The sequence below is a fragment of the Muntiacus reevesi genome, chromosome 3 (genome assembly GCF_963930625.1).
Source record: "Muntiacus reevesi chromosome 3, mMunRee1.1, whole genome shotgun sequence".
Taxonomy (NCBI): Eukaryota; Metazoa; Chordata; class Mammalia; order Artiodactyla; family Cervidae; genus Muntiacus; species Muntiacus reevesi.
Genome location: NC_089251.1, coordinates 264025450 through 264053374, shown reverse-complemented (window position 1 = coordinate 264053374; position 27925 = coordinate 264025450). Strand labels below are relative to the sequence as shown.

At 48.0% G+C, this 27925-nt stretch overlaps 1 protein-coding gene across 4 annotated transcripts; it reads right to left on the bottom strand.

The window, feature by feature from the left end:
• Positions 1-13523: 13523 nt before the first annotated feature.
• Positions 13524-23767, bottom strand: PROC (protein C, inactivator of coagulation factors Va and VIIIa). 4 transcript variants are annotated; one of them, XM_065927951.1, is made up of 8 exons: positions 23738-23767; positions 22347-22433; positions 20710-20876; positions 19087-19111; positions 18595-18969; positions 16346-16494; positions 15317-15434; positions 13524-14183 (listed from the first exon to the last, which is right to left on the bottom strand). In XM_065927951.1, the coding sequence occupies exons 2-8, from the start codon at positions 22414-22416 to the stop codon at positions 13606-13608; spliced, it is 1482 nt and encodes a 493-aa protein (XP_065784023.1). In that variant the 5' UTR covers positions 22417-22433; positions 23738-23767; the 3' UTR covers positions 13524-13605. The 4 variants fall into 4 exon arrangements, with proteins under 4 accessions (XP_065784023.1, XP_065784022.1, XP_065784025.1 ...); XM_065927950.1 differs by lacking the exon at positions 23738-23767 and adding an exon at positions 22855-22991 and having other exon boundaries at positions 22347-22437; XM_065927953.1 differs by lacking the exon at positions 23738-23767 and having other exon boundaries at positions 18595-18729; positions 18810-19012; positions 19047-19111; positions 22347-22472.
• Positions 23768-27925: the final 4158 nt, after the last annotated feature.

Here is a 27925-nt window from a genome sequence, read left to right as displayed (position 1 = left end):
ATAGCTGGGGAAAAAGTGGAAACAGTGGCAGATTTCATTTTCTTGGGCTCAAAATCACTGCAGACGGTGACTGCAGCCGTGAAATTAAAAGATGTTTGCTCCTTGGAAAAAAATGCTAATGACAAACCGAGACAGCATATTAAAAAGCAGAGGCATCGCTTTGCCAACAAAGGTCCATATAGCAAAGCTATGGTTTTTCCAATAGTCATGTACAAATGTGAGAGTTGAACCATAAAGAAGGCTGAGTGCTGAACAACTGATGCTTTCAAGTTGTGCTGGAGAAGACTCTTGAGAGTCACTTGGACTTCAAGGAGATCAAACCAGTCAATTCTAAAAGAAATCAACCCTGATTATTCATTAGAAGGACTGATGCTGACACTGAAGCTCCCATACTTTGGTCACCTGATGCAAAGAGCCAACTCACTGGAAAAGACCCTGATGCTGGGAAGGATTGAGGGTAGGAGGAGAAGGGGACGACAGAGGATGAGATGGTTGGATGGCATCACCAACTCAATGGACATGAGTCTGAGCAAATTTCAGGAGATAGTGAAGGACAAGGAAGCCTAGCATGCTGCAGTTTGTGTAGTTGCAAGGAGTTGGACATGGCTTAATGACTAAACAACAACAAACTGAGCAGGTGCAGGGGGAAGAACATAGGCTAAAAACCAGTGGTCCTGGATTTCAGACCTAGCTCTACCATCAACTTGCAATGTGATCTGTGTTTTCTCGCCTTTCAAATTAGGGACAGCTGATGACTGCAGTGGCCCAATGGGGTGAAGTGATTGGCCCCCAAACAAAACAGGAGCCGTTAGGCTTGTTACAACCCAGTTACTACTATCTAGTTCCAGCTCACATGCCTTATCTCAGGAGATCTGTTGACTCTGTCTCCTACACCTCACTTTGTGATAGAATCAGAACTCCATCTATGGAGACCACACAGCAGGGACATGTCAACCATCAGGACCCTGCCCTCCCAGGGCTGGTCCCACTGAGCTCCAGCCTTTGTATGTGGAGCCCCACCTGCCCTCTGCACCCTTCCCCAGTTCCTTATTCTGCTGAGGGCTCTCCAGGACTGACATTACCTGAAAAGTCCTTGCTTGAAGTCAGAAAACTTGGGGGCAGATCCTCATTCTCTCCATACTCACTGTGCATTTCAAAAGCAATTTCACTTCTCTGAGCCTCAGTTTCCTGAGATAGGTAAAATAGGAGCGCATATGTCTTTTAGAATGGCTTATAGGGGTTAAATCAAACAGTGCATATGAAGGGCCTAGAATAGTCCTTGGGCTTCCCAGGTGGTGCTAGTAGTAAAGAATCCACCTACCAGCGCAGGAGATGTAGGAGATGTAAGAGATGTGGTTTTGATCCCTAGGTCCTTGGAGAAGGAAACAGCAACCCACTCCAGTATTCTTGCCTGGGCAATCCCAGGAACAGAGGAGCCTGGCGGGTTACAGTCCATAGGGTTGCAAAGCTGGACACGACTGAAGGCACAGAACAGGCCTTGGCCCTTAGCACAGGTCAAGGTGAGCACAGCACTAGAAAGATTCTGATGTGCTTTCTTTCCCCACATTTGTAATTTAAAATAAAATAATACTAAACCACAAAATAAGTGTAGTAAAATCTGTCAAAATTCTGACGTTCCTACAACAACTACTTTCGAAGACTTTTTCTTCACTTGAGAGGGTCTTTTCAAACTCATTTCCCCAACTGATTTAGCACCCTAATCACATGTTTATTTAGCCCCTAAATCAACACTGTAGCCCTGTGGGTAGGGACAAGGTAGGGAACCACCTATCATGGGAAGAATTTCCTGATCAGAGGGTGATGTCACCTGCCTGCTCCTCCATGTCCAATCCTGTTGAAGCCCCACGGAGCCCCCAGCAGGCAGGCGGGATGGGACTTGGGGCTGCAGTCCCCAAGGGCTACAGCCAGGGCCAGGTCTGGCCCAGCAGCTGCCTGAGGAGAGCCTGCCAAAAAAGAAGGCTGAGTTGGTTAATGATTGAACCATCCCAAATATTGACAGAACCCAGGTCCTGCCACTGCCCAACCACAAATGACTCCTCTTTCCCCTGCGACCTGGCTCCATGTCACTTAGAGGGAGCAGGGACTTTGGAGCCAGGCACACCCCCAGCTGGACTCCCCCAGTAGGACAACTTAGGGATCCCCCTCGAGCCTCTTTCCACCTCATCAAAATGGGGAGAGTCAGCAGTTCGCCCCTCTGGCTTCTGTGAGATTTCCATCACACAGTCAGCTGTAGTGAAGGTGCTCAGACCAGCCATTGTCACCCTGACCTATAGTCTACCCCAGGACAGCCCTGGGGCCCATCTCACTGCCCAGCCTCCCTTGGCCTCCCCTGAGACTTGGCCTGCCTGTTCCTGGAACTTAGCCTACCAGCTCCTGCCACCACCCACCACCTCCTCCCAGGTCATTCTGGTCCTCTTGGCTCAGTTTAGTTAGCAGTTTCCCATCTGTCCTTCCAGGTGAATTTGGGAGGAGAGCTCCTCAGGAGGCAGCACCCCAACCCCTCACCCCAGCAGCCCCAGCATGGGGCTCTCTGCATGGCCAGCTTCCACTGGAAAACCGAACTTTTCTGCTTTCACTGATCTCTGTGTCTGTTTTTATGCCAATTCTGTATAGTTAAAATCAGGAAGTATGATGCCTCCAGGTTTGTTTTTTTCTCAAGATTGCTTTGACTTTTTGGGGTTCTTTTGTTGTTCCATATGAATTTTAGGAGCTTTTTTTTTCTATTTCTGTGAAAAACATCTGTGAAATTCCTATTGGAATTTTGATAGGAATTTCACTTTGATAGGAAGCTGTAGATTGCTTTGAGTAGTATGAACATTTTAACAATATTAATTCTTCTAATCCATGAGCTAGCTCAGAATATCTTTTCATTTACTTGTGTCTTCTTTAATTTCTTTCATCAGTGTCTTTTAGTTTTCAATGTATAGGTCTTTCACCTCCTGTACTGTGCCTAGTTGCTCAGTTGTGTCTGACTCTTTGAGACCCCATGGGCTGTAGCCTGCCAGGCACCTCTGTCAATGGGGATTCTCCAGGCAGGAATACTGGAGTGGGTTGCCATGCCCTCCTCCAGGGGATCTTCCCAACCCAGGGATCAAACCCAGGTCTCCTGCATTGCAGGCAGATTCTTTACTGTCTGAGCCACCAGGGAAGCCTTCTGGGTTAAATTTACTCCTAAGAAATACTCTTTTGATATACTGTAAATAGGATTGTTTTCTTAATTTGTCTGATAGTTTAGCATAGTGTATATAACTGCAACAGACAATTATGCTAATTTTCTAGTCTGCAACTTTATTGAATTTGTTGATTAGTTTTAACAATTTTATCTGGTAACATCTTTAAGGTTTTCTATATATAATATTATGTCATCTACAAATAGTGACATTTACAATTTTTCCTTTCCAATTTGGATACAATTTGTTTCTTTCTCTTGCCTAATTGCTCTGACTAGGACGTCCAATACTATGTTGAATAGAAGTGATGAGAGTGGGTATCCTTGTGTTACTCCAAGTCTAAACAAAAAACTTTCAGATTTTTACCCAAGTATGACATTAGCTGCAGACTTGTTACATGTGACCTTTATTATGTTGAAGCACACTTGAGAGTTTTTATCATAAATACATATCAAATTTTGTCAAATGCTTTCTCTGCATCTATTAAGATAATCATTTATCCTTCATTTTGTTAAAACATTGATTGATTTGTAGATGTTAAACCATTCTTACAACCTAGTATTAAATCCCACTTGGTGATGGTGTATGCTCCTTTTAATGTATTACTGAATTCAGTTTGCTGATATTTTATTGAGGTTTTTGGATCCATGTTCATCAAGGATATTTGTCTGTAACTGTCTTCTCTTGTGGTGTCATTGGCTGGTTTTGGTGTTAGGCTAACGCTGACCTCATGCAATGAGTTTGGAAAAGTTCTCTTCAGTCTTTTATATGAATTTCAGACGGATTGGTATTCACTTGTCTTTGAGTGTTTGATGGAGATAACTTAGAAGTCATCTAGTCTTGGCCTTCTCTTTGTTGGGTGAGTGTTGATTACAATTCAATCTCCTTACAAGTAATTGGCCTGTTCATATTTTCTATTAATATTTCTTCATCAGTCAGTCTTAGTAGTTTATATGTTTCTAGGAATTAATCCACTTCTATGAGTTGTCCTGTTTATTATGGAATAACTGTTCACAGTAATGTGTTATGCCCCTTTGTATTTTTATGGTAGCAGTTGTAACATCTTTTCTTTCATTTCTAATTTTATTTATTTGTATCCTCTCTCTTCTTGGGCAGTCAACTTAAAGGTCTGTCAAATTTATCTTTTAGAAAACCAGCTTTTACTGGCTCTTCAAGAAGATAAATAAAATAGACAAACCATTAGCCAGACTCATCAGGAAAAAAAGGGAGATGAATCAAATTAAAAAAATTAGAAATGAAAATGGAGAAATCACAACAGACAACACAGAAATACAAAGGCGCATAAGAGACTATGATCAGCAACGATATGACAATAAAATAGACAACTTGGAAGAAATGGAAAAATTCTTAGAAAAGTATAACCTTCCAAAACTGAACCAGGAAGAAATAAAAAATCTTAACAAACCCATCACAAGCATGGAAATCAAAACTGTAATAAAAAAAATCTTCCAACAAACAAAAGCTGAGGACCAGATGGCTTCACGGGTGAATTCTACTAAAAATTTAGAGAAGAGCTAACATCTATCCTACTCAAACTCTTCCAGAAAATTGCAGAGGAAGGTAAACTGCCAAACTCATTCTATGAGACCACCATCACCCTAACTCCAAAACCAGACAAAGGTGCCACAAAAAAACAAAACTACAGGCCAATACCACTGATGAACATAGATGCAAAATTCCTTAACAAAACTCTAGTAAAAAGAATCCAACAACATATTAAAAAAAAATCATACATCATGACCAAGTGGGCTTTATCCCAGAAATGCAAGGATTCTTCAATATTTGCAAATCAATCAATGTAATATGCCACATTAACAAACTGAAAGATAAAAACCACATGATTATCTCAATAGATGCAGAGAAAGCCTTTGACAAAGTTCAATACCCATTTATGATAAAAACTCTCCAGAAAGCAGGAATAGAAGAAACATACCTCAACATAATAAAAGCCATATATGATAAACCCACAGCAAACATTATCCTCAATGGTGAAAAACTGAAAGCATTTCCCCCAAAATCAGGAACAAGACAAGGGTGCCCATTCTCACCACTACTATTCAACATAGTTTTGGAAGTTTTAGCCACTGCAATCAGAGAAGAAAAAGAAGTAAAAGGAATCCAGATTGGAAAAGAAGTAAAACTCTCACTGTTTAGGGTTTAGCAAACCCTAAAGACACCATCAGAAAATTACTAGAGCTAATCAATGAATATAGCAAAGTTGCAGGATATAAAATTAACACACAGAAATCCCTTGCATTCCTATACACTAGCAATGAGAAAATAGAAATTAAGGAAACAATTCCATTCACCAGTGCAAAGAAAAGAATAAAATACCTAGGAATAAATCTACCTAAAGAAACAAAAGACCTATACATAGAAAATTATAAAACACTGATGAAAGAAATCAAAGATGACACAAATAGATGGAGAAATATACCATGTTCATTGATTAGAAGAATCAATATAGTGAAAATGAGTATACTACCCAAAGCAATCTATAGATTCAATGCAATCCCTATCAAGCTACCAGTGGTATTTTTCACAGAACTAGAACAAATAATTTCACAATCTGTATGGAAATACAAAAAACCTCAAAAAACCAAAGCCACCTTCAGAAAGAAGAATGGAACTGGAGGAATCAACCTGCCTGACTTTAGACTATACTACAAAGCTACAGTCATCAAGACAGTATGGTACTGGTGCAAAGACAGAAATATAGATCAATGGAACAAAATAGAAAGCCCAGAGATAAATCCATGTACCTATGGACACCTTATCTTTGACAAAGGAGGCAAGAACATATAATGGAGAAAAGACAATCTCTTTAACAAGTGGTGCTGGGAAAACTGGTCAACCACCTGTAAAACAATGAAACTAGAACATTAGTTTCTAACACCATACACGAAAATAAATTCAAAATGGATTAAAGATCTGAATATAAGACCAGAAACTATAAAACTTCTAGAGAAACAGATAGGCAGGACATCTTCTGACATAAATCACAGCAGGATCCTCTATGACCCATCTCCCAGAGTAATGGAAATACAAGCAAAAATAAACAAATGGGACCTAATTAAGCTTAAAAGCTTTTGCACGACAAAGGAAACTATAAGCAAGGTGAAAAGACAGCCTTCAGGATGGGAGAAAATAATAGCAAATGAAGCAACTGACAAAGAATTAATCTCAAAAATATACAAGCAATTCATGCAGCTCAATATGAGAAAAATGAATGACCCATTTTAAAAAATGGGTCAGAGCACTAAACAGACATTTCTCAAAAGAAGATGGCTAACAAACACATGAAAAAATGCTCAACATCAGTCATTATCAGAGAAATGCAAATCAAAACTACAATAAGGTACTATTTCACAGTGGTCAGAATGGCTGCTATCAAAAAGTCTACAAACAATAAATGCTGGAGAGGGTGCAGAGAAAAGGGAACCCTCTTAAATTGTTGATGGGAATGCAAACAAGTACAGCCACTATGGAGAACGGTGTGGATATTCCTTTAAAAAATGGAAACACAAATGCCATATGATTCAACAATCCCACTGCTGGGCATAAACATCAAGTGATTCAGAACTGAAACAGATACATGTACCCCAATGTTCATTGTAGCACTATTTACAATAGCTAGGATATGGAAGCAACCTAGATGTCCATCAGCAGATGAATGGATAAGAAAGCTGTGGTACATATACACAATGGAATATTACTCAGCTATTTAAAAGAATGTATTTGAATCAGTTCTAATGAGGTGGATGAAACTGAAGCCTATTATACAGAGTGAAGTAAGTCAGAAAGAAAAACACCAATACAGTATATTAATGCATATATATGGAATTTAGAGAGATGGTAATGATGACCCTATATGCAAGACAGCAAAAGAGACACAGGTATAAAGAACAGACTTTTGGACTTTGTGGGAGAGGTGAGGGCAGGATGATTTGAGAGAACAGCACTGAAACATGTATATTACCATATGTGAAATAGATGACCATCCAAGTTCAACGCATGAAACAGGGCACTCAAAGCCAGTGCACTGGGACAACCCTGAGGGATGGGAAGGGGAGGGCGGTGGGAGGGGGTTCAGGATGGGGGACACATGTACAACCGTGGCTGACTCATGTCAATGTAAGGCAAAAACCAGTACAATATCGTAAAGTAATAAACCTTCAATTAAAATAAATTAGTCAGTTAGAGACAAAAACAGCTTTTAGTTTCATTGATCTTTTCTATTATCTTTTTAGTATCTGTTTCAGTTATTTCTATTCTGATCTTTGTTGTTTTCTTCCCTTCCTTCTACTAAGGAAGTAGTAGAAGGGCTACTACTACTAGTAGTGGGCTTTGTTTGATTTTCTTTTTCTTGTTCCTTAATATATAAAATTAGATATGAACTTCCACTTAGAAGCTGCATCCCACAGTTTTGATGTTTTATCTCCATTTTCATTTTTCTCAAGGTAGTTTTTGCTTTCTCTCTTGATTTATTTAACCCACTGGTTGTTCATTGGCATGTTGTTTAATCACCATATAATTATGAATTAGTTTTCTTCTTCAAATTGACTTCAAGTGTCATATCATTGTGGTTGGAAAATCTGCTTGGTATGATTTAAATCTTCTTGAATTTATTAGGACTTGTTTTGTGGCCTAACATATGATCTATCCTGGAGAATGTTCACTTGTACACTAGGGGGAAAATGTGTATTCTATTGCTTTTGGATGGAATATTCTGCAAGAATCTGTTAAGTTCATCTTGTCTAATGTGTCAGTTAAGGTCAATGTTCTCTTATTGACTTTCTGTCCAGAGCATCTATTACTTTAATGAAAGTGTGGTATTAAAGTTCCCTACTATTATTTTATTGCTGTCTCTTTCTCTCTTTTGGTCTGTTAATATTTGCTTTATATATTTAGAACCTCCAGTGTTGGTGCAGAAATCCTTATAAATGTTATATCCTCTTGTTGGCCCCTTTACCACTATGTAATTACCTTTTAAACCTCTTATTACAGTTTTTGTCTTAGAAGTCTATTTTGTTGGGAATTCCCTGGTGGTCCAGTGGTTAGGACTCAATGCTTTCACTGCAGAGGGCCATGGGTTCAATCTCTGGTCAAGGAAATAAGATCCCACAAGCCAAGCTAGTGCAGCCAAAAAAAAAAAAAAAAAAAAAGTCCATTTTGTCTAATATAGTAAAGCTACCCCAGGTTTTTTGGTCTCCATTTGCATGGAATATCTTTCCATCCCTTCACTTTCAATCTGTGTTGTGTCTTTAAAGCTGAAGTGTATCTTGTAGACAACATATAGATGAGGCTTGAGTTTTTATCCATTCAGGAATAGCTATGTGACACAAAATAGACTTTAAAACACAGACTGTAACATGAGACAAAGAAGGATGTTACATAATATTCAAGGGGTCAATCCAAGAAGAAGATATAACAATTGTAAATATATATGCCCTCAACTTAGGAGCACCTCAATATATAACACAAATGTTAACATACAAAAAAGGGAATTTGGCAGTAAAACAATCACAGTGGGGGACTTTAATACTCCACTTATAGTAATGGACAGATTATCTAGACAGAAAACCAGTAAGAAAATATTGACCTTAACCAATATATTAGATAAGATGGACTTAACAGTCATATTCAGAAAATTCTATTCAAAAGCAGAATAGACATTCTTTTCAAGTGCATATAGAAAATTCTCCAGGATAGATCACATGCTAGGCCACAAGACAAGTTTCAATGTCTTTAAGGAAACTGCAATTATACCAAGTGTATTTTCCAACCACAATGCTATGAGGTTAAATATCAATTTAAAAAAAAAAAGGCAAAAATATACACATGTGAAAAGTAAACAACATGCTCATCAATGGATCACTCAAAAAATCAAAGAAGAAATTTTAAAATATCTGAAGTCAGATAATTCAAAATCTATCCACATAGTTTCCTCAGTTGTACCCAACTCTGTGCAACCCCACAGACTATACAGTCCATGGAATCCTCCAGGCCAAAATACTGGAGTGCATAGCCTTTCCTTTCTCCAGGGGATCTTCCCAACCCAGGGATCAAACCCAGGCGTCCCACACTGCAGGCAGATTCTTTACCAGCTGAACCACCAGGGAAGCCTAAGAATACTGGAGTGGGTAACCTAAACCTTCTCCAGGAGATCTTCCTGACCCAGGAATTGAACCAGGGTCTCCTGCATTGCAGGCAGATTCTTTACCAACTGAGCTATCAGGGAATTCCAAAATCTATGGGATGCAACAAAAGCAACTCTAAGAGGGAAATTTATAGTGATACAAGCAAACCTCAGTAAAAAAAGAAAAATCTCAAATAAGCAACTTAACCTTACACCTAAAGGAACTAGGAAAAGAAGAACCAAAAAAAAAAAAAAAAACCCCAAAGTTTCTAGAATGAAAGAAATAAAAAAGATCAAAGCAGAAATGAGACTTTAAAAAATAATAAATCAATGAAACTAAAAGCTAAACCTTTGAAAAGATAAATAAAACTGATAAATCTTTAGCCAGACTCATCAAGAAAAAAAGAGGGTTTGCATCAATTAAAACTTTTTATTAATTTCTATTTTCATTGCCTTTTGTCTAGAGGATATGTTTTATATCATTCTGAGTCCCTGGAATTTATTGAGGCTTCCTTCATGGACCAGTAAACTTTTGTGAATGTTCTTAGTGTGCTAATCACTGCAGATGGTGATTGGAGCCATGAAATTAAAAGATGCTTACTCCTTGGAAGGAAAGTTATGACCAACCTAGATAGCATATTAAAAAGCAGAGACATTACTTTGTCAACAAAGGTCCGTCTAGTCAAGGCTATCGTTTTTCCAGTAGTCATGCATGAATTTGAGAATTGGACTATAAAGAAAGCTGAGCGCTGAAGAATTAATGCTTTTTAACTGTGGTGTTGGAGAAGACTCTTGAGAGTCCCTTCCTTGAACTGCAAGGAGATCCAACCAGTCCATTCTAAAGATCAGCCCTGGGTGTTCATTGGAAGGACTGATGTTGAAGCTGAAACTCCAATACTTTGGCCACCTGATGCAAAGAGCTGACTCATTTGAAAAGACCCTGATGCTGGGAAAGATTGAGGACAGGAGGAGAAGGGGATGACAGAGGATGAGATGGTTGGATGGCATCACCAACTCAATGGACATGAGTTTGGGTAAACTCCGGGGGTTGGTAATGGACAGGGAGGCCTGGCATGCTGCAGTTCATGGAGTTGCAAAGGGTTGGACACGACTGAGCGACTGAACTGAACTGAACTTAGTGTGCTAAAAAACCAAAAAGCTTATTAATTTTATTGTCCAAATCTTCCATATATCCATTTACTTTTAATCTGTTTAATTTTTTGGTTTTGAGAGAATTTGTTGAAATTTCCAAGTACAATTGCTTATTTCTCCCTGCACTTCTGTCAATTATTGGGTTATATATTTTGAGATTATATTGTTAGAGGCACATATTATTTTATCATATTATATATTTATACATGATTGATTCTTTTATCATTATTTAATGTCCATCCTTTTTGTTTGTGATATTTTTCATTGATTTCCATTTTATCAGTTATTAAAATCACTATCTTAGCTTTCTTTTCATTCAAATCAATGAAGAATTTCTAACATTCTTTATTTTCAGTCTTTCAGTGTTTTTTGATTTTATGTTGTCTGTAAATAATATATTGTCAGGTTTATCTTTTATTCTGAAAAAAAAAAGTTTTCTTGTTAAAAAAAAGTTCTTCTAATTGGTAAGTTTAACCCAGTTACATTATCTTTATTATTTCAATCTTACTCCATAGTTTTCATTAACTATACTTTCTTCTTGTTTCATTTTACAGTTTTTATATTTAAGTCCATATGGAATTAATTTTTGTATATTTTTTCTGTGAGACTTAGATTGGGGTTATTTTTTAGCCTAAGGGAGCCCCATTGTACCAGTACCACATGTTGACAAAGGTCTCCTTCCTCTAACAAATTGCTTTTGTGCCTTTGTGAGAAATCAGACAGCCATGGCTATGTGAGTCTATTTCTGGATTCTCTTTTCCATTCCATTCATCTATGTGCCTCTCCCTCCACCAATACCACACAATCTTAATCACTGCAGCTAGATTATCATCCATGGCACTGGGTAGAGTGACTTCTCACTTTTTCTTCTTTTTATAAAGTATTTTAGTTATTCAAGGTATTTTCCATTCACACACACACACAGACACACACACACACACATGAAATAGTAAGCTTGTTTACAAAAAAACTGTTCAGATTTTTATAGGAACTGTGTTAAACCTATAGCTTAACTTTGGGAAGACTGACATCTTCACTGTACTGAGCCTTCTGTTGCCTCTCCATGCATTTAAGTCTTCTTTAATTTCTTTCATGAGGACTTTGTAAATATCATTACACAAATCCAGTGCATGTTTTGTTAAATTAATATCTAAGAGCTTCATTTTCTTTAGAGTGATTGGAAGTGGTACTGTGACTTTAATTTTGGTTTCCACATGCTCACCATTAGCATGTAGAAATACCATTAATTTTTACATGCTGCTCATTTACTTTTATTTTCCTTCTTTGCTTTATATGGACAGATCAAGTTTACTCATACTGGTTTAAAAGCTGTAATTTTGTTTTTGCTTTGTTTGCCCACAGGGCCATTTCTAGAAACTTTAAATGTTTGTTTTAATAATTTTCACCAGTTTCACTATCGAGCAGGTCAGCAGGTCTCCTCTGGCTGGGATGCCACAAGTTCTCTCTACCACACTAGTTAACCACCTTGACAGGAGACTCATCTAGAAATTCATGCTGTCACTCTCCCAATCTGTCATGTCCCACTGAGAGTGTTGGGAACACTTTCCTAAAGCACTAATCAGCAGATGGTTCCAGCCCCGGGCCAGGCGTCCTCCTGCCCCCAAGCAGTCCCACCTACCCTTCCCCGGGTCCTAAGGAGATGAATCCTACAGACCCCTTCTCCACCACACTTCTTTCCTTGTGTTTCACATAGAGAATTCACTGGGTCCTGGTGTCCCTTCTGGTCCATAAGCAGCAGCTGTGATCCTGAGAAGCGGGGTGTAATCATAAGTCAAGTTTTCTTGTACCATTGACTGATCTGTGCTGTACTGTTTTTTGTTTTTATTGTTTCTTTTCTTTTCTTTCTTTTTTTTTTTGGCTGTACCCTGCGACTTGCAGGATCTTAGTTCCCTGACCAGGGAATGAACCTGGGCCACTGTAGTAAAAGCTTAGTCCTAACCGCTGGACCACTAGGAAACTCTTTGTGCTGAATTTTCTTTATATTCATTGGCCCTGAGGATCATGGCACCTACCCAAGTAGATAAGGTCTTTAAAGACCACCTGGTCAGTGCCTTTCAACCCCAGTCACACATTAAAATGAGACCTGAGGAGTTCTAAAAATATCAGTGTCTTAGTTCCCCATCTAAATCATCTAAATCAGAATCTCTGCAGGTGAAACTGGATGGATGTGTTTTTGAAAGCCCCCTAGGAGATTCAAAGGTACAGTGAAGGTTGAGAACCACCGCTGTCAATCTAATCTTCATTTTACTAATGCCCAGAAAACAGAAGTGACTTGCCTGAGGCATACATAGAGTTAGACTAATCTGATGACTTTAGACTAATTCTTTTGGCTTTATCTCACCACTATCCCTTTTCGTTGGATGTATCCTAACTTACTTCTCTGTCTCACTCAGGTACGCCTATAAGGCCAGGTCAAGACAGAGCTTCTTCTTTACTGATTGTGTGACACTGTTCTTAAACAGCTTCACCACTTATAGTGTGAGCTCATTCTGGACTCAACCAACTCCTCTGGGTCTCTGGCTCCTCATCACACCAGCCCAATGCTGGCCTCCGTAGCCAGCAGGAAGAGAGGGGGACAGCCAGATGGAAGTCAGACCTACTTTGGGTCTTGGCTTCACAAAGCAAAACTTCCTGAACCTGTTTCTTCCCCTACAATATGAGCTGCAATCTCTACCTTCAGAGGTGGGTTTACTCTGGATCAGGACCCCTGATTCACACAAACTCCTTCCAAAGCCCTGGAAGGGGTTCTCAGTTTTATAGTCCCATTTTGTATTCTTTTTCATTAAGCAAGCTCTCCTACAGGTTACCAGCTTCAGATGCCACAAGCCTCGGATACGCTCCTTCCTACCCCAGACAGGTGCTGTAGGAGTTAAATAAGACTCTGTTCATAAAGTGTGGGACACGCAGTAGATGCTCCAAAAATACTTCCCTCCAGAACAGCCCAGAAAAAGGTTGAAAAGACAGAGCCGTAGCTGGTGTGCTTGCAGCAAGCCCTTTTTAATGTCCAACATCTTGCCATTCAACAATCCAGCCCCTATCCAAGGGTGTCCTCTGGGGTCCAGACACAAGTGACAGGGGATGCTAAGGCACCTGGCTCTCAAGAGGGGCCTCCTCCGCTTTGATGTGGCCATAGATCCAATCAAGGTAACGGCTGACTTTGGTGTAAACGCCGTAGTTGTAGAGGCGCCCACAGCCCTCGCCCCAGCTCACCAGGCCCACCAGGAACCAGGTGCCACGGAAGAAGGCGACCATAGGCCCCCCGCTGTCGCCATCACAGGCATCCCTCGAGTCCCCGAGGATACCGGCGCACAGCATGTTCTCAGAGATCTTGTTTTCCATGGCGTGGACGCATGCATTGTACGGGACCACGGGGACCTTGATGAAGTTGAGGACGGAGGAGCGGTTTTTCTTGACCTCGTCACGGTAGCCCCAGCCTGTCACCACAGTCTCCTGGCCGACCTGGGTGAGCTTGCGCTCAGAGAGGCCACTATCTGGGAGGCAGATGGGCACAATGGTCTGCGAAAGAGTGGCAGGCTGGGCCAGGCGCAGCAGGGCAATGTCATTGTCACTCGTGCTCTTCGTATAGTTAGGGTGGATGATGACCTCCTTGATGTCCAGGTCCACCTCCCAGCTCTCCCAGCGCCGCATGTCATACTCCCCTGCAGGGCAGAGGGGCTGTCAGAGTGAGCCTGGGAAAACTTCCTTCCCCAGGGGCCCCGATGAAGCTAGCAGGACTGCCCTGCTCCTGCAGGCCCTCGTGAATGGCAGGGAATGGGTCCACAGTGGGAGTGGTCACCATGCATCCCTGGCAGGCCCTGGGACACAGGGCTGTCCCTCAGGTCCCTATCAAAGTTAACAGCCCATGAGTGTCCATCCTAAAGGGGCAAACACTGGTCTGAATTCAGGACTGGCTCAGAGATGCAGCAGTGAGGCTTGGGCAGTGACCAGCAGTGGGCAGTCAGCAGGGAAGCTCCCTGGAAACCTGGGACATAGATCAGAACCTCAAAGAGAAAATGGGGTGCCTGCTGAGGTGGGGGCAGGGCAGGAACAGCAGGACCCAGAGAAGGAGGGCCAGCTAGACACAGGCTCTAACCAGGGAAGAAAGATGTGGATCACACACAAGACACAAGGTCTTCTCAGGCGAAGCAGAAAGCTCCTGGTAAGTGGGGGTGGGGCTCTTATTCCAAGCCCAGCCCCACGGGAGGCCACTGGCCTTTGGTTGTGCTGGACTTAATGGCAGAGAGCGAGGGTCTGGTCAGTCATTCTCAATACATATCTTTTTCCTTCTTTTTGCATGATGGTTGGAGCGAGAGCCCCACCCCCAGGAATAGATAGAGTGGGGTCCAGGCTCGGGGAGCCCTGGGCTGTTGCAGGAGAGCAACTGGCTGCTGTGGCAGATGCCAGGGTCCCAACTGCACAGTCGGTCCCTGTCAATCTGTGTGAAGCGTGGCCCTGAGACCAGGCCCTGTGGATGCCTTCTGGGTCTCTGCACCCAAGGATGCTGTAGATATATACACACAGCCTGCTCCACACAGTGAGAGTGAAGACACAAGTATGTGTGTAACCCCCTCACTTGCAAACACACAAACATAAACACCTGGCCACCAGATTCAAAGAGAACCCCTTATGTGCAAACCGAGCCTGTGTCATGGTGTCTAAAATCCCACTATGGGAGGGGTGGGCTGGGAGCACACAGCCCTCTTCCCACCAGATGCCTTCTGCGTGGGTTCAAGCCACCCAGAGACCAGGCTCCCCAAACCCAGCCACCCTCCCGCCTGCTTCCAGCCCGCACCGAGCCTGACGATGAGCTTCTTGCGGTTTTCCAAGCAGTGGGCCACCGTTAGCACCCAGGAGATGTGGATTAGCACTGCCCCACACACCAGCTTCTTCTTGGAGTCCAGCAGCACTGCCTGGAAGTGGGGGGGCGGGGGGCGGGCAGTGACATCACAGCACAACTTTCTGACAGCTCCACTCAGGCCTCCGGGGTCTTGGCACAGCCCTAGGTATGGTTCTCAAGCTCAACGCACTGGCTGCATAAGTAGGTCTTTCCTGGGTTCCCTGGTCACACAAGCATGGACTTTTGGGCACTTTCTCCTCTGCACGTTTGATAGAGTTTGCCTGTTCCAGGGTATCTCCCCACGTTTGCCCATGCTGTTCCTATAATCACCCTCAGCAGCATGCAGAGAGTTCTTCTACCCTTGATGGCTAAGACTGGGCCTTGAGTCCTCTGGGTAGCCTTTGAGGCCCCCAGGAGGCCTTGGGGGTCCCCCTCCAGGTTTCCTCAACCCCTGTCCTACCAGCCATCCCAGCTCTGGTCCCATTGGGTTGCCGTGTGTTTAGGATCCTGACCCTCCTGGGGGTGTGAAATCCCCACGACCTACCAGTCCCCAGGTTATTGATCTCTGGGGACCCTAATCCCCAGTGCCTGGGAGTCAGACATCAGGTAAGTGTGAGTTTACATGGGGAAGCTGGAGAGGAACTCAGGGGTCAACCCTCCCTCCTAGCCTTTTGCTATGCAAACACTGCTCTCCTCAGCCAGGCCACTGCCTGGAACACCACCAGCACACCATTATCTCTCCAGCTGCTTTTAAAGCTATACTTCTTCCTGCTTGCTCCACCCCAGATCCTGTGCCCACTCTACCCTGCCCAACTGCCCCTCTCTCATCAAGTTAGCGCCGTCTTTCTCTGGGACCCTCTACCCTTAGCACTGCCTCCCCCACCCCAACCAAAGGCTCACTTCCCTCCCCACTGATGTCTCCAGAACAGGAACTGGGCTCAGTGACCCCTGACCCAGATGGTGAGCTGCCGCCGCTCCTCTCACCTGCCAGGGGCTCTCCCCCCATCCAGCCTCCTGCCCGTTGACAATCCGTGGGCCCAGCTGGTCTTTTTGCTCTACTTGGTTTGTGTCACGTTTCAAGGTCTTGCGTTTCTTCTCCATTCGCTTCCCCAGCCTCCCACAAGGGAACGTCACTGAAGGCAGGAGAAAGCAGCTGAGTGCCTGCCAGGCACTGCTCCCAAGACTGCCCCCCATGTCTGTCCACCTCCTGCCAGCAGCCTCATTTGCTGCCTTGTAGGATAAATGATGCTTAGACACATAGTTCTATCAAATTGCACAGCCCCTCAGGTCAGTTACCCAGTTAACAAACAGTGCCACTTAATGGCAAGAGTCAGGCCAAGCAGCATCTCTACCCAGTGGTCTGGCCTTGGGGCCGTTTGTTCAAGTTCTGGGGGTTCAGTGCACCCCAGGGCTGTTGGGAGTAATCCCTGGGACACGTGGTGAGGTCTCATGCTGGGATGTTACCGAGCTCCTAACAGAGGTAAGAACTTATGGGCAGGAGCAGGTGGGCACTCCTGGAGAGCCTCAGAGTGACTCTGAGCACAGTTGTGAGGTCCTCTGCCAGGAGGAGAGAGCACAGAGCAGAACCGAGGCCAGGGCCCTTCACACTGGGCTGAGAGATTCAGACTGGCAGGAGCAAGGGCTAAGCCACCAGCAGGGAGACTGGACAGTGACAGAAAATGGAGATGAGACAACAGCAACAAAATTCCAGAAGCTGAGGGACATGGCGACTGACTTGGTTGTCTGAGAAAGCCGAAACCTCAGCCAGTAGTAGGAGATGCAGTAGCAGGCGGCTTAGCCCCAGAGATGCCCAGGAAGCCTCCATGTGTGACTGAGGAAGCTGTGCAGGTAGCATGGCAGGAATGTTGAGAGTTTGTCAAAGAAACTGCTAGAGCCCTAGGCTTCTGTCTCAACCCCTCATCAGTGACCTGACTCTCCTCTCTGACCCCCACAGAAGAACCTAGGTGTATTCTCTGAAGAGGGTGAACCAGAGATTGTGAGCTCAGGACTCAATGGAGACGCCACAGGAAAGACTGACACTCAAGGCTGACCAGAGGAAGTCATGCAGACACCTGCAGACCCGGCAAATGCAGCTCCTCCCCCCTGCACCCCCACAAGGGGCTGCAAGCCAGGCTGGGACCACCCTCGCATGATTCCTCTCAGAAAATGGCCAAAAGACCTAAGAATCTGGGCAAAAGGGTTCTGTCAGTGACTTGAGCCTTCAGATGGTCTCACAGAAAAGCCCACTGGCCAACAGGTTCACCAGGCATTTCTTTGAAACTCCCTGTGACTCTAATTACTTCAAAAGAAAAAGTTAGATTTTCTGTTTTTTTTTTTTTTTTTCCAGTAAAAAGACTGGACTATAAGTCGTGGTAAGTTCCCCAAAAGAAGAACACAGAATCGAAGAGATGGAAAATAGAAAGATCATAAAACTAGAAAATCAGCCCAGGGGAAAGAGATTTGATTAGAAGATGCAGAAACAGAGAACAGAGAACGCAGGAAGGTCAAGCCATCAAGGAAAAGACTAAAGAAATGTTCCTAGAAGTGGAAGATGTGAATTTCCACATGAAAAAGGTGCTACACGGTGAATGAAAGATCCACACTGAGGAACAACCTGTTGAAATTCGTGTGAAGAGTTGCCAAACTCCGAGTGTTGTGTAAGTATATAACTCTGATAGAAATCAAAATGTATAAAGAGGAAAACAGAAAATAAGGTTGCTCTCTCTCTCCAGAGAAGCCAGAGGTAAAGGGGGATATAAAGCCATCCAAGATGGTGGCTCAGCTGGTGAAGAATCTGCCTGCGGATGCAGGAGACGCAAGAGACTCCGGTTCAGCGCCTGGGTTGGGAAGATCCCCAGGAGAAGGAAATAGCAACTCGCTCCAGTACTCTTGCCTGGAAAACTCCGGGGACAGAGGAGCCTGGTGGGCTAGAGTCCATGGGGTCGCGGTCAGACACGACTGAGCGCACACACGATAGATGTGGAGGGTGCTGGAGGCGTGCCCTCCACGTCCGCTCAGCCGAGGGGCTACCTCTGTGCTGCTGCCCCAGGAGGCGTCCCCAGGGTGAGCGGTGGCGCCCGGAGAAAGGTGGGCAAGCGAAGGAGAGAGCGGGGAGGACGCCCGCGACCCCCGTCGGGGACACCCGCCTTCTCCCGTCCCCCTTGCCCAGGCCTCAGCCCGGTGGCTCGCTCGCCGGCCGGGGATCCCGCGCGGTCCCCGCCGAGGGCGCTCACCCTTGGCCTCGCAGAGCTGGTGGTCGTCCTCCAGCCGGTAGCCGGGCGCGCAGCTGCAGTGGCGCCGGCCCGCCTCCTCCCTGCAGTAGTGCGCGCAGCCGCCGTTGTCCGCCGAGCAGTTGGAGAAGCGCACCTCTGGGCAGACACGGAGGAGGGCGCCACGGGGGCGCGGCGGCTCTAAGCGCCCGGCCGGCTCCGGGCCCGGGAGTCCCCGCCCCGCCGCCCCCGCCCCCTCACCCTGCAGGCAGAAGCGGCCCTCCCAGCCCTCCGCGCAGTCGCAGCGGAAGCCGCCCAGGCCATCGATGCACTTGCCGCGTCCGCAGCATGGGAGTTCGCACGGGCTCCCTGGGGGCCGGTGCTCGCACTGGTCCCCGTCTGCGACGAGGTGAAGAGGGCGTCACCCGGGCCGCCGGGCCGCTCCCGGTTCCCCCAGCGACCCAGAGACCCCCGAGGGGCGCAGGTATGGCGGCCCGAGGTCTGGAGCGCACTCACCGCTATACTTGGACCAGAAGGCCACCTGCGGAGAGAAGGGGCGGCATCAGGGCCCGTCAGCCCACCTGTGTAAATGGGGAGCCCCTGGAACCCCTCCCCGAGCTGGCCCAGGTCCAGCAGGGCAGCATCTAAAGGGGCAGGGGAGCGATTATCCCGTACAAGGAGGGGTCAAGCCCCTCAGCCCGGGAGGAGCGGGACCGGGGGTGGGGGGCGGGTAGGCAGCTGTATCCCGAGAAATGCCAGGCTCCTCCTTGCCTCTCTGGCCATCTCCACCTCACATCCCACACCTGACCCCCGTGCCCTGGAAGCTTGCTCTGGGTGCTGGCTGCCACCAAAGCAGCCACTGCAGCGGAAGGGACCCAGAAGCTCCCCACCCCCGACGTGCCTGCTCTGTCCCTTTGCAGCCGCCTCCCTCCTTTCTCAGCCTGTCTGGTCTCCCTGAGCCGTTGTGCTCAGAGCTGAGTGACCCCAGGATGTTGTAGGTGAGACCCAGCTTGCTAGTTCAAGAAGTCTGCTTTTGTAACCAGGTTTGGGCTTCCCTGGTGACTCGGTAAAAAAAAATCTGCCAGGAATTCAGGAGACCCAGGTACGATCCCTGGGTCAGGAAGATCCCCTGGAGAAGGAAATGGCAACCCACTCCAATATTCTTGCCTGGAAAACCCCATGGACAGAGGAGCCTGGCGGGCTACAGTCCATGGGATCGCAAGAGTTGGACATGACTTAGTGACTGAACCACCGTCCTGGTGGCACTTCTGCTGCTGGACTGGGACCACCATTCCCTGAGATGGGCTTGATGATGCTGGGCTTGATGCCCAGGCCACAGGCCCCACTGCTGGAGACCCGGGTTAGGTGGGTGTGATGTGCCCAGGCCATGCCTGCAGAAAGCCATCTAGGCATCTGCAGAGGAGGCCATCTGAGGAAAGAGTCCGTGGGGATATAGTCAAGGAGGTGGTGGAGGAGGGCAAGAGAAGAAGCCACCCAGAGTTCCCCCTTCAACCCTGAAAGCCCTGGATGGGAGGGCATGCCTACAGACAGCTTGAGGGGCCCCCAGGTGGTGGCACAACTCCCAGGTCCTAGAAGCTAAAGTGAGCTCTTGAAGCTGGAGGGGGTCTCAGCCTTCTATCAGGAAGCTATCTCTCTTAATGAGTGCACTCTACTGGCTCAGGGTCTCCACCACGGAGCTCTGGGGGCCAAAGAGGACAGACCCTTTCCTTAGATCCCATGAGCAACCAGAAATCACTCCTGGAGAATCTGAGGCACAGAGTGAGTATGTGTGCAGAGACATCAGAGTCTTGTGTCACCTGATGAGCAGGTGCAGTGTGGAAGCAGAGGTGGTGGCCTTTTGGTCACAGGGAGAGAGAAGAGGGGAGGCAATGGTGGCCAGTTGTAGGTGAACAGGGACTGAACTACCTCCAGTGGAACTGAGTGGGAATCCCAGCCCAAAGCTTCCCCAGACTCTTCATGCTCATTGCAGAGTTCTGTTTCTTGGACCTGTGTGCCCTGACCAAGATCGTAAGGCTATTTAGGGACTGGTGTCCACTGCCCCCCTCTCAAGGGCCCCAGGCTGCTCCTCTAGGTCCCACCCCTGAGCCTCATGCTCTACACCCAGTCGGGCGGCCTTACTGTGTCTTCCTTGTTTTGGAAAATCTCCCGAGCTTCCTCGAAATCACAGACCTCCTCTGAGCACTCACGCTCCACGCTGCCGGGCCGCAGCTCCTCCAGGAAGGAGTTGGCACGTTTGCGGATCCGCAGCACTTGGTGGGCACGCTGGCTGCTGGAGAACACTGAGTCTGGGATGGGGATGGGGAGCTGACTTTGGTGGGGGGACTGCCGTGAGGGGCCCCCACTGGGGAGAGACCCTGGGGAGGTTTGCATCCTGGGTCCCCTCCTCCTCTGCTCTCCTCCTTCTCCCGAAGTAGGTGACAAGCCATCTCAGGATAGGACACTGACCATTCAGGGTGCGTGCGCTAAGACAGACAGACCTTCGGAACCCAACCCAATCTCCATGTGACCTTGAGCCAGCCTTTACCTCTGTTCACTTTGGTTTATTCATCAAAAACTGAGGATGAGATAATCATGTAAAACACGTAGCACAGTGCCTGGCGCAGAAATGAGCAGCCAGTGACCAATGCCATGTGCTACTGCTATCACTGGGCTTCCCTGGTAGCTCAGCTGGTAAAGAACCCGTCTGCAGTGCAGGAGACCCCGGTTCCATTCCTGGGTCAGGAAGACCCCCTGGCCAAGGGAAAAGCAACTTACTCCAGTATTGTGTCCTGGAGAACTCCACAGACAGAGGAACCTGGCAGGTTATAGTCCGTGGGGTCACAAAGAGTCTGAGGCTACTGAGCGACTTTCACTGCTCTCCTTTCACTGCTCTCGGTATTGTTCAAGTGCAGAGTTAAGTGGGCCTCATTGTCCTCCAAGTACCCCTTGTGGCGCCCAGTCTTGACTGCCTCCCTGCAGCCTCCCTGCCCTCCCCTCCCCCACCCCATGATGAATTCCCTGTGCCCTCCCCCTTGGGTGGGAACACCTGAACAGCAGTGCTGCCACCCAGGGAGCACCACCATACCCCCCAGGTTCTGAAAGGTGTCTGCCTTGGATGCAGGGGGATCGCTGGGGTGGAGGGACAAAGCTGGGGAGTGTGGAAGAGAGGCCCCAGGATGCCGTGGCCCGGAAGGGCATCCTCAGGGAAGGAAGATGTGCTGGAACTGAGTCTGGCCTTAGGAGACACATGGACCAGGGGTGGAGGTGGGGAGGAAGGCACCCCAGGCAGACCAGCTGCTCAAGAAGAGGCAGAAATGTAAGAAACAGCCTGTTGTGACTCCAGGGGATGGGGGAATGGCCCACCTAATAACCCAGGTAGCTCACTTCCCCCACAGGCCTCCCGGCCCCCTGCATTCTGGCCTCAGCTGGGGCAGGGCAGCAGATGAGCATTTTAGGAGGAGAGGCTGCCCTGGGGTGGTATGGGTGGCAGCTGGGCCTGGAGTTTACACAGTTGAGGGAGTGAGTAGTGGAGAGGGAAATCCGGGGGACTGTGTGACCACCCCCACCCCCCCCACCCCGCCCCGCCCTGGGGAGGAGGAAGGGCGTGCCCCCAGGGGCTCCCGGCCACCAGCTCAGTCCTCAGGCCCCGGGTTCCCTGCTGCTTCTGCCCCCAGTCAGGTCCTCCCTGCTCATCTCACCTCACCCTGAGGCTCAGAGGAGGTGGCAAAAGGTATGAAGAGGGTGCCAGGGAGCAGGGAAGGGGAGCACGGCCTTACCGGGAGGAGCTGGTGTGCTGGAAATTCCCCAGACGGTCATGAACAGTAAGAGGCTTGTAAGCTGCCACATTCTGAAGCTGCAGCCACCTGTCTGAGGAAGACTTCTGAGCTTCCAGCAGCCCCACCGGCCCCCACTCCACCCACCGCCACCCCCTCCCCCCACCGTGGGAGCTGAGTGAACAAGCCTCCCGCGCATGCACGTTTGTGTGTGTGTGTGTGTGTGTGCGCGCCCGCGCGTTGGTAGCCAGGGCAGAAGCTGGGGTCAGGGGTCCCTGGTCACTATTCCGTCCGCTTCTCTATACAGAGCTAAGGTCACACGACCTGAGTCTGCAGGGTGAAGAGAGGAAGTGGGAGGGGCAGCAACCTAGTGAAGATCAAAGGGGTTGGCACAGAAGGGTCTGTGCCCTCCCCTGATGAGGGTCTGGCGCCTCTGCCGATCTACAGGCCAGGCCAAGAGTAATAACTAACATTTATTGGACACTCATGGTGCCTTTCAAGCCATTTGTACCTGGTTCAGAGGGCGGGTCACCAAGTCAGAGCGAATCCCAGCTCCAGGACAGGGTTGCTGGGCAAGACCCCTTACTGCTCCTCGGTCTCCTCATTTGTAAAAGGGATGGGAAAGCTGTATTTCTGCCTTATATGGTTCTTGTGAGAATTAAACGAGTTAATCTACGTAAAGCTGTTGAATAGGTTTGCGAATACCAAATGATCAGTAACCACGGGCTCCTATTATCTCAGCTAAGGCTCACCACCACTCAAGAGATAGGTGTTCACGGTGTCACCCCATTTCCCAGAGCGGGGATTGAGGCTCACAGGAGAGAAGTCACTCATCAAACACTCCCAACCAGCAAGTGGAAGAGCTAGTGCTTGAGCTCAGGCCCGCGTGGCTCCAGGCCTGGAACTTTAACCCCCGCCCCAAACCACCAGGCGCGCCCCAAGGCCACAGACATAGCACTTCAGGCCAGAAACCTAGGTGCCCCACTGCCCCCCAGGCTGAGGGGGTGCCCCGCCAGCACCCCCTCCCTGCTGACCTCTCACCTTTGCTGACTCCCTCTGAGGCTAGTTCTGACTTTTGTTTAAAGGGTTTAGAGGTAGAGGTGGGGGTGGGGCGGGCACCCCGGGGCTCCAGGCTGCCTCTGGTGATGGCGCTGAGGTCTGGAGGCCCTCGGCCAGCTCCCGCCTCCCTCAGAGTCTGCAAAGAAGGCCCCTGGGAACCATGGCACCCAAGCCCGGGGAAGGCCAACCAGAGCTTTGGCCTGGCTGCTGGCAGAACTGCAACTTCTTACGCCAAGCTCCAGCCAGCTTCTCAAACCCTGGCGAGAAGCTCTCACCGTCAGGCCGGCTCACCCTCCTCCAGCCCCTGTCACAGACCTGCCTCGAAGGGGACTTACTGGGGTGGGCCACGGAGAAACTGCAAGGTTGCCCTCCTGCCGCCATGACAGCCTGGAACTTGAGTTAATCCATAACCACAAATATTTACTTGGCCCTCGGTGCAGAGGCCTCCCTCTCCACAGATAAACAAACAAGCTCCCAGCTCAGGACAGCCCTGTTTGCCCCAAGCCCCCTCTGCCCCAGCAGTGGGAGGGAGGTGAGGGGCAGGCACCTCAGGTGTGGCCTCATTTTAACCTCATAGCAGCTGGCCAAAGGAAGGAGTCTGTCCCCTTTAGGCAGGTGAGGACATTTTTACCCAGTGATACTGCTGTTTGCCTCAGATCAGCACAACTGATACTGTTATTTCACCAACTCTAAGATGCCATTGGGCTTCCCAGGTGGCGCTAGTGGTAAAACACACACACACAAACCTGCCAATGCAGGAGGCATAAGAGATGCAGGTTTGATCCCTGGGTTGGGAATATCCCCTGAAGAAGGATTTGGCAACCTACTCCAGTATCCTTGCCTGGAGAACCTCATGGTGGGCTACAGTCCATAGGGTCACAAAGAGTCAAGACACAACCGAGCAACTTAGCATGTAGGCAGGATGCCATTAGTTATAAGGTGCATCTATTTTATGTGTCAGCATAAAAGAAACATTGCTAATTACTCAATGGCCTGCCATTCTGATAACATCATGATGTGATGTAAAAACAGTAAAAGATTTGCCTCTCAGGGTCTCTACCACATGGGTGCCAATACTCGGCTAAACCCTCACCTCCAGCAGCTCCTGCAACTGCCACTCTCTCCTACCACACACAACTGCACACCACTATTTCCGTAACCTCAATTTTGCAGATGAGGACACTCAGAAATCTTTTGTCATTGGGTCAAATTCATGGAGCCAGTAAATGGCAGGTCTGGATTAGAACTCAGGTCTTTCCAGCACTTCTGGCACCTCTCACCTACTTTTGTGAGCAAGTGAGAAAAGTCAACAGAATTTGGGGAAGTCTGCAGTCAGTTTGTGACAAGTATGTCAGAAAGGGCAGGAGCAGAAGTGAAGGGTCTGACCTGGAGCCTCGGCCCTGGCACTGCGGGCCATCAGCCCTTATCACACATCTCCCTTCCTGTACTAGAAATACCCCGCTTCTTCCAAACCCCACTCCCTCCTTGGAGGACTTGAGCACACTCCTCAGAATCCCAGCCCTTGCACAGCTCATGTGACTCTGCCCTGCTGACCTCTGGTGATAGCACCAGGAAGTCCCTTGACCCAGGGATCAAACAGATCCTCTCCCCCAGCCCACAGGAGTGGGGCCTCAGTCTTACTCCTCTGAGCCCAGGACTCACAGGGTTTGAAGCCAGAGCCTCAAAACGCACGTCTCGGCCTAAAGCAGAGGAGGCTGATGAGGAGAAAGATGTGGATGTACAGAGAGAGGCTGAGACCACGAAGACCTGGAGAGTCTGGGCGAGGGGAGCAATAGCAGCCTCCTTCATCATGACTGGGGTACACCCTATGTTTGGCTTCCTAGGAGTCTCCCTGCCCTCGTGGGAAATCCCCTTTCCTTAAGTTTCCTTGCAACCAGACACCTGGGGTATAGCACTGTTCCCGGCTGTGGAGTACAAGGTCCTTATGCTGCCCACTTGGCCCACTGGAGAAAACCAGGGGAACAGGGTGAACATCTAACAAGGTAGACGCACTGTGCAGAGGCCAAGTGGAAGGTAGGTATAGATGGTGATGCTTATGAAATTCCAAGGAGAGGTAAATCAGCGAAAGTAGGGTGATCAGGGAAGGCTACCTGAAGGAGGCAAGACTTCAGCTGGACATCAGAAGGCAGGCAGGACCCAGGTAAAAGAGGAAGGGCCCTCAGGTGGGGAGGAGGAGAAGACAGAGTTTGGGATGGAGCTTCTGGCAAGTGGGGAGTCACTGGCTGTTTGTAAGTTCTGGGGCTACTGCTTGGAAAAAGGAAGTCATGGTCCTGATGACTTGGGCAGGAAGCATGAAGACCATGTGCCAAACCACACAAGAGGGGCGGCTTTCACAGCCAAGGAACGTATAAAAATGCCTCCTGCACCCCTATGCTAGCTCCAGGGTCCTCCCCCATGAGTCTGCAACATCACCTCTACCCCACAGCCTGCTGTCCCCCATTTCACCTTCCAAGTGCAAGGCACTGTGCTTGTTCACAGGGACTCCTGCCTGTCTTCTCTTCCCTGCCATCTCCTTGCTTCCTGCCTGCTCCCCAGCCTAGCCCAGGAGATCAGCTCCCTGTGAAGTTTACTTAGGATCCACCACAAACCCTGACCAAGAATAAGGTACCCTGCTGGAGGCGCCCACCTCCAAACCAGTGGAGATGCCAAAGCATCAGCACCTAGAAGAACCAGGGCACCTGCAGTGGGGGAAATGACTAGTGCTAGGGTCCACTAAGGCGGACCAGAGACGGTCAGGAGGGTTCCTCTTGCCCTTCATGCCTGTGGGCCTGCTGGGATGCTGCAGTGGGAGTGCCTGCATCACAGCCTCCACATTGGCTGCCAGCGCAGGAGACTCGGGTCACCTCCCTGAAGCAGAGAAGGTCAGTGCCACCAGCTCTTGCCAAGTTCTGCTGACTCTGAAAGGCAGGCATCACCTGGAGTGTCCTGGTGAGTCCAGGTATGCGGCATCTCTGCTCGCTTGCGACAGCCTTCCAGCAGGGGGCGCTGCCCTGGTCCCGCGGAAGGGTTCTGGCCGGGGCTACACGGTGCAGCTTCACGCGGCGTGGTGGCCATAGCCGACTGAGCTTGTCTGTCCCTGGGGTTGCTCTTCCTAGGTGTGAGTCACCCCACATTGGTCCGATTCAGTCAAGTTCACTCAGATGCTAGAGCAGAACTCAGGCATTCCAGCTAGAGATGGTTGAGAGACAGGAAGGAGCCTGTGTGCTGGGAATTCCCGGAATTTGTTTGTTTGGTATTTAAAAAAATTTTTTTTTCATTTATTTTTATTAGTTGGAGGCTAATTACTTTACAATATTGTAGTGGTTTTTGCCATACATTGACATGAATCAGCCATGGATTTACATGTGTTCCCCATCCCGATTCCCCCTCCCACTTCCCTCCCCATCCCATGCCTGATGCCAGAGAAGGTACAGGAAGCAAACGTGTGAGGTTAAAAACAAAAGCCAGAATTATCATGTGACACTCAGCAGTGGGACGTTCAAAAATCTCATCTTTGGGATCAGGCTCACACGGGTTTAAACCTCATCTTGGTTCCTTCCTGGCTGGGTTGCTTAACTTCCCTCTGCCTCAGTGTCTACTCTGGAAATGAGGTCAAGAAGAGTATCCACCCAGGTGGTTGTTATGGGGACCAAATAGTGTGTGTGTATGTAGATACATGATACATATGATATTATATATGTGTATATATAATTTATTTCTGGCTGCATGGGGTCTTTGCTGCTTTGTGGAGGCTTTCTCTAGTTGCAGCCAGTGGGGCTACTCTTCACTGTGGCGCACAGCTTTCCATTGTGGAGACTTTTCTTGTTGTGGAATGCTTGGGCTCTAGGGTGCATGGGCTTTCAGATTGTTTCTACAAGGTGGACAGGGCCTGGGACTTAACAAGTGATTGACTGAAAAGTCAAGGTGTTAGTTGCTCAGTCATGTCCCACTCTCTGTGACCCCATGGATTGCAGCCCGCCAGGCTCCTCTGTCCATGGAATTCTCCAGGCACGAATACAGGAGTGGACAAAAAGAAAAGAATACTGGTTGCCATTTCCTTCTCCAGGGGTTCTTCCCAAGCCAGGGATCAAACCTGGGTCCCCTGCATTGCAGGCAGATTCTTTACCCTCTGGGCCACCAGGGGATCCCAGGTGACTGATTAACTGACAATCTTCTCTTCCCCCGCTCCCCAGCTATCCCAGAGAGAAGGGGAGGATCAAAACCCAGTGGGAATGGGTGTCCCCTTTCACAACTGCCTGTGGAGGCGGGGAGGGGGTCCTGAGGGGGTGATTAGCAGGAGAGGAAGGGCAGCTGCCATCTGTGTTGCAGGTTACCAGCCATCAGCTCTGAATGCTGAGTCACCCCAGATCCCTGAGGTCTGGAGGGCATGCCTACCTAGTATCGTGCCGACTCTGGTAACGGGTGTCAGAACCCAACGTGAGCTCACTTACTGGCCAGAGTGATTAGAGGTGTGAAGGCTTATGTGGAGCCTCCGCCAACACCCCCTGCCAGTCCCCTTGCCT

Coding starts and splice junctions, on each gene's coding strand:
- PROC (XM_065927953.1), bottom strand. CDS start 22,416: ATGTGGCAGCTTACAAGCCTCTTACTGTTCATGACCGTCTGGGGAATT. Junction 20,877..22,346: donor CAGCACACCAGCTCCTCCCG/GTAAGGCCGTGC, acceptor TCCCCATCCCAG/ACTCAGTGTTCTCCAGCAGC. Junction 18,730..18,809: donor GAGGGGGCGGGGGCGGCGGG/GCGGGGACTCCC, acceptor GTGTCTGCCCAG/AGGTGCGCTTCTCCAACTGC.